Source organism: Limulus polyphemus, unplaced genomic scaffold (assembly GCF_000517525.1).
Source record: "Limulus polyphemus unplaced genomic scaffold, Limulus_polyphemus-2.1.2 Scaffold4587, whole genome shotgun sequence".
NCBI lineage: Eukaryota > Metazoa > Arthropoda > Merostomata > Xiphosura > Limulidae > Limulus > Limulus polyphemus.
In genome coordinates this window covers 1,863-8,890 of record NW_013670197.1, presented here as the reverse complement: position 1 = coordinate 8,890, position 7,028 = coordinate 1,863, and the positions used below count along the sequence as shown (strand labels likewise).

The following is a 7,028-nucleotide window of genomic DNA, read 5'->3' as shown; positions in this document are numbered from 1 at the left end:
CAACTGCTGTAATCTCTCTTGTTTATTTTGCTGTTCGAGCTGCCATTGTTGCAGGTTTTCTGCCCACCGCTGTAATCTTTCTTCTTGTGTCTTTTCTCATTCTTGTCGTTTCTCTTCTTGTTTATTTTCTCGTTCTTTTCGTTTTTCTTCTTTATTTTCTCGTTTTTCTGTTTTTTTGCTGTTCTTGTATTGCTGCCATCAAATCTGCTAAGCTGTAGTTTGATTTGTAACTTCTCGTTTCCATATTTTTCTTCTTTTTTTTCTGTCTCACTCTCTCACACCAATTTGTTACGTCTCTGTTCGTTTGTTAATCTTCCATAAAAATTCTTTCCAAAGAAACTTTAGCGATACAAATCCTTTCTCCAATAAAACTAGTTTATTCTTTCTCAATACAACTTTGCAATACACTTAATTTCCACAGTCACGCTATAATTCACAACGAACTAACGATTTACGCGTTTGACTCAATTGTCATCTCTCTCTCTATCTGCAATTCAATTCCTTATTGCCGTCACTTCTTGGCGGTCTTATATATAAGAATACCCCACATCTAGTAAACACTCGAGGCTTCACGAATGGACATGAATTTCCTAGAAGCTCATGACGTGTTACTAGCGTCACGTGACTTCCGCCGTCGTAACAATACCATATTTTTGGGTGGAATAAAAAACATTGTTAATTAATCATAGAGTAAGGATCTCTCTATATGAGTGAGTTAAAAGTAATAATCATTTCAACTGTTAAGTTTTTATTTCTAATCATGGATGTGCCAAGTACTTTTAGTTTTTGTGTACACATGTGTTGGTGATCACCTCTAGCTTTCAAATTACAACAGATGTATTCAAAATATTCTTATATATTCTGCTTTGATTGAGACAAACCATTAAAGAAATCACTTGGTTCTTTTTGTGTAATCCAATGAGGCAGTTTATGTTGAGAATAGAATTATAGTTGAAGATGATTCATTGTCTTCTTTGCAGGATAACTTTCCTGTTTCCCAGGTAGTTATCTTATCCTTCCCCTTCTATGCAGCTCAAAAAATTAATAACAGTATTCACTATTCTATATTAGTGTGTGTGTATGAACACAACAATATGGACACACACAAATTGTTTGTAACAATTTTTATTACCATTAGAATAAATGTTTAGACTTTGTCCTTCCCTGTGTGTAAGCATCAGTTTTAGGTTACGCTTGCTAGTAGATGAGAAACAATAATCAAACCAACGCTATGTAAACACTTTGGATATGTATTATAAGTAGGGATGCACGGGTACCCAGCCAAATATTCGGCCTCAGCCGGGTATTGAGCTACCCGGTTATACTAGATTCTGGCTGAGTGTCGAAGTTAAACATCTAAGCCCTAATCTTTGTGGCAACTAACGTAGTATTGAAAGTTACAGTTAATAACTGGTTTAGTTAAAAAAAATAACGTGTTCCGAGCAGCAAAAACTGACTGCTCACTGAAAATCAGGGATTCAGAGAACAATAGAGGTTAATAACAGGCATGGCTTGAGAAGTGTATTTCTGGGGTAGGTGGTGGTTTTGAGAACAATAGGAGGTTAGGGTTTGAGAAGTTGGGGCTAAGCGTTGAAAGTAAAACTTGAATGTTCTCTTGGTGATTAATCGGTTAAATGTAATTAACATCAGTTTTGTTTTTGTTTCTAAGTTTTGTGTACGTTGTTTGTTTGTTTTTTTAGGGGGGCAAAGGTAGTGTTATGACAGCGGAAGTCACTTGACACTAGTAACACGTCATGAGATTATAGAACAATCAGGGAACATCACAAATAATCCAGTATTTGCTAGGCGCTCTCTGTTCTTGTATATAAGTTCGCCAGATAAAGCGAGACAATCAATTGGAATAGAACTGCAGACAGACAGACGGACAATTGAGTCAAGTGCGGTAGTAAGTAAGTGCGTAAATCGTTCGTTGTGAATTATAGCGTGTGTTTAAGTTAAATTGATTGTGGAAATCAAGTGTATTGCAAAGTTGTATTGGGAAAGAATAAACTAGTTTTATTTAAGAAAGGACTTGTATCGCTGAAGTTTTTCGGAAGAAATGTTTACGGGAAATTAACAAATGACCAGAGACGTAACAGTAGAACCGGTCCTGGTTGACACCCAGCCCCAGCCGAAGCTTGATGACCGGGTACCCCAATACGATATTTGGCCAAATTTTACTGCCTGTGCATCCCTAATTATAAATGCTTTTTTATGTGTGTGTGTGCACATGGTGTAAGTACTCTGGGTGTGTGTGCATGTATGCATGCTGTAAATAAATCTGTGTTTTCTTGACATGAATCCATTGAAAATTACTCTTACCCAAAGTTTTTATATTGGCTCTGCCTTTAAATACTCATGTGAATATCAAGAGTCAGATATTGTTAATATTTATACTGTGTATATTCTTTATTTGTCCACTTCATAATTTAACACAGCTGTCTTCATAACTGAAAAACAATAATGTTTGCACCAGCTTCTTCCCAGTGGGTGGCTGAGTTGGACAACCTTCTTTATTGTCAGTTTATTCTTTGTTATGTTCAGAACAAAATATAAAAACTTTATGGACATTTCCTGGCTACAGTTTTCTTTTTTAAGACATCACAGACCACTGAAATATGTTACAGTATTCATTAATACACTGAATAACTGGTAGAATGAGAAGTTTTACACAAGTATCCTGTTAGAATAATGTATCGCCTTATGTTAACATAGCATAATATTTAAGGACAGCGATGGAACTTATTGGTCCATCTAGACTAACACCCACAAAGTCATAAAAGTACTGGTCATATATTACACACACGATTCTGAATAAGGTAAGAACAGTTTCATCTCAAAAACACCACCTCGGAAGCTGTAGAGTTATAGTTTGTATCCGTGTATAAAACTGTTAACACTCATTCTTTTCTCATTTTCAGCTTAACATACTCCTTTGACAATCAACATCTGTATGCAGCTAACTCGGAAGGAACTGTACTTGTTTGGGAGAGACCAGTTAGAGGGTTGATGAAGACACCTCGGTTTCTTACACTGATCTAAACAACTCAAACTTTCCGGCACTGATAAGTTTCCAGTGCATGTGACTAATGTGAATTACTTCCGGGTTCTCATTTTTGAAAGTTAAACGGGATGTTCTCTGAAAACAATATGCTGATGTTTCAAAAAGAATCTTCATTTGATACATAAAGTGTTTATTGTTGTAAGAATTATGAATTTAAATCACTATTGGCCACATTTAGTGTTAGTTTGCTTTCAATTGGGACCAAATAGTTTGATAGTGTTTGTAAAAGTAAAGTCTAAGGTAAGCTTGAACAGATTTTTTGTATTAGATAATAAAAGGTACTTGAGAAATTCTCCAGGATCTCTCGACAAATCCTGTAGTCAGCCAGGTTGTACGATAAATAGTTTACCATTTATTTTATCACCATTACATTACTCTCGGATTCAGAATCCAGCGATTGTTTCACCTGTGAATGTTCTGAGAACTACAAAACAATTCGTATTTAGAACAATATGTAAGGTTATTGGGCTTTAAGAAAAATCGTTTTTGGTTTTAGTTTTGTTGTATCTTTTGAAGCTGTGTTACAGTATGAATACACGAAACACGTTAATGATTGAAGTACATATTTTTCTAGAGTTTCTGTAGCTAAGAATTGATATAGATGAGCTTCACAGCTCTGCTGATGTTCAGTTAAACAGTCTAGTCAGTGGGAATTTATATTTATATTTCAACAGTAGTTTAGTGTTTTTTGCAAAGTTTGAATTTGTTCATTTACAAACTGAATGTGTTGTATTAGCAAAGATTTAGTGTAGAGGCTAATTGTACTGTTTTCAGAGAGAGAGAAATCAATACCTATCTATGCTTTCCCAAGTTCCTACAGTTTCTCTATTCATTACAATTTTTTAAAATCAAAGTTAGCTTGAGGGAAGAGCAGTTTTTAATACTGATCAAGTTTCATTGTGAATATTTTTCTGTGAAACGAAATTTTAAAATATTTTCTTATGTAAGTTTTAGATTTTTCCAGCATAAAGTACGTATAACATTTATTTTTAGGATGTAAATTATAATACACATCATGTATCATGAGCTTCAGGTCAGTAGCATGTAAATCAGCTTCTTCTGTTGAACTTGTTGCTATAATATATGGTGGTATGATTCTTTTAGTTACATGCAACACCTTAAGTACACATTACTGAGTTTCTGTAATCATGGACCTGTTAGTATACGAGGTTAAGTGCTCTCCTGTTGAGTGTGGTCTTCAGTGTGCATATGCCTTGTAAGAATTGTTGTATTCATTAGTAGAGGTCATGATGCTTTCCCATGTGCTTTTAATATTTTTGTCATTTAAAAGAAACGCTGCAAGTATATTTTTGTTAAATACTATCATGTTTAAAATTTAAAACCGTAGTGTTCTCTATTTCCCTCATACAACGTAGGAATTGAGTGCCACTCCAATTTTTTTAATCTCTGTATTATAGTGAATGTAAAAATTGAAATTTTATTCTTTAAAAGGAATGAAGATTGTATAATAAATAGTGACGTTTTTAATCTAATGGTTATACAATAAAAAAGCTACTTTACATCAAGTTCACTGTACTTTACACTGAAAAATATTAAATTCAAAAATCTCACATCTTAGTATTACTTACTGCAGCTTTTAGTTTAATTGTATTACTAGCAGGTTTGAAACTATCTAAGCTTGAAAGGTGATGAACATGATTATTGGTATCGTATTATAGCTGAGATTTTTAACACTTGTACAACACTTAGCCCGAAGTTGTAAACTTAAGTTGACATTTGAAAGTGCTTTGATGTTGTTTTTAATCTTGTTAAAATTATTGTCTGCTAAACTGTCATTGTTTATGTATTATAACACGTGTGAATAGTTTGTAACTTAACACTTATTCAAAAAAAAACATTTAAAATCATTCTTGGAAGTACTTAAAAAACAAAAAACGGTAAGTTCAGGGACGGGAAGTGTTTAAAAACTAGAATGACCTGTAATTATACAAGCTGTGTAGCTGAACGTCACTGTACAGTACTTCTCTATCTCAAGATTAACCACAGTCAACCGTTTATTGTTTAACCTACATAGTTTAGTGTACAGTCCTCCTCTATCTCAAGATTAACCACAGTCAACCGTTTATTGTTTAACCTACATAGTTTAGTGTACAGTCCTCCTCTATCTCAAGATTAACCACAGTCAACCGTTTATTGTTTAACCTACATAGTTTTCCCATACAGTCCTCCTCTATCTCAAGATTAACCACATTCAACCGTTTATTGTTTGACTTGCACAGTTTTGTGTACAGTCCTTCTCTGTCTCAAGATTTACCACAGTTGACCATTTATTGTTTGACATACATAGTTTTATGTACAGTCCTTCTATATCTCAGGATTAACCACAGTCAACTGTTTATTGTTTGACTTCCATAGTTTTGTGTACAGTCTTTCTCTATCTCAAGATTAACCACAGTTGACCATTTATTGTTTGACTTGCATAGTTTTGTGTACAGTCCTTCTATATCTCAGGATTAACCACAGTCAACTGTTTATTGTTTGACTTCCATAGTTTTGTGTACAGTCCTTCTGTATCTCGAGATAAACACAGTCAGCTGTTTATTGTTTGACCTACAAAGTTTTGTGTACAGTCCTTCTGTATCTCAAGTGTACCAATGTTGGCCGTTTGTTTGACTTGTGTAGTTTTACTGAGTGTACACCACAATATGCTTTAGTTGATAAAGTAATAAACTACAGACCTGAAGGTTACTGGATAATTAAACTTTCTGTATTGGATAAACAGCAGTTTGCATGATTTGTCAGTTTTCTGTTGATAAGATCTTTTGTACTTGAAGAACATTTACCATGAGAACTAAGTCCACAATGTTGGTAGAGATTTGAAAAAACATCATATTAAGTAGTTATCAGCTTACACTTCCATAAAAACTTCCTTCTTAGAAATCTATAGAATGTTGGAAATCATAATTTGTTTGTTTTGGTGGTCTCTTCAGGTGCATCATCCTGTTTGTATTTATTAGTCCTTTCAGCACTTAAATTATAGTGTTAAGACCGACAGTATCATTCAAATTTATCAAAAAAAAAGGATCTGAAAATAAATTTTGCTTCTGTTTAACTTTGGGCGATAATTACGACACCGGTGGAACATGTCTCCATTTTTTGTGGATATGAAAATATGTTTTTACAAAATTAAAGATAGTTAGAAATTTGTGATAGAAATATTTAAATTGAGCATTGTAACAAAATGTCAGAAAAATTAATGAATTTTATTCGGCAATGTGCCAGATCTAAAATTTCATTTTCATCCAATTTTTTGATCTCTAGCCACACAGAGTTGTGTAAATAGTGTTTTCTTTTACATGTGTGGTTTTGAGAATATTTAGAAGTTGTTTTACTTGTCAGAATGGATTTTGTGGTATTCAGAAAATAGCTGTGTAGTCCTTATGCTTAATGCTGCTCTTAATAAACATTTTAGAAGAATTGGTGCTCTCAAAAAATTTGTCTGTGTAATAACATTTGTAATGAAAATAAAAGTTTAACTTAGTTCAAAAAAAATACTTTGGATTTTATGATTCTGTCCAAGAACAAACATTATATTTATTTTTGTATTGATTAGTTACTTGTTTGTGTTGAGTTTAATATAAAAGCCACTGTCATTTGTCTCTAAGATATATAGTAAACTTTATTGCTGATGTTTGTCTGCAATGGGAAACCGTTTTTGTGTGATGTGGTTCATTTCACACTTCTTGACAGGTATGTTCATTGTTGAGGATCCAGTAGATATTTAATAAACATTGTTTCAAACATGGTGCTCTATGCATGCAAAATACACTGTTTTGCTTAGAGCACATTGTTGACAGATTTATGTCAGTTAGTTGTTGCACTGTACGAATAATAGGGAAAATATGGTGGTTAGGTTCAAATCACACCACCCAAAATGCTTACCCTTTCAGTTATGGGGGCATTATCATGTGATGGTGAATCCTACTATTTATTTGAAAGAGTA

At 33.5% G+C, this 7,028-nt stretch overlaps 1 protein-coding gene across 1 annotated transcript in view; it reads left to right on the top strand.

Moving 5' to 3' along the window:
* Positions 1-6,576, top strand: part of LOC106471382 (lysosomal-trafficking regulator-like) — a 69,491-nt gene extending 62,915 nt beyond the window's left edge. Inside the window, exon 26 of the mRNA XM_022399983.1 lies at positions 2,922-6,576. Within this exon, the coding sequence (XP_022255691.1) occupies positions 2,922-3,042 (121 nt within the window). The 3' untranslated portion in view covers positions 3,043-6,576. The remainder of the gene's footprint in view (positions 1-2,921) is intronic.
* Positions 6,577-7,028: the final 452 nt, after the last annotated feature.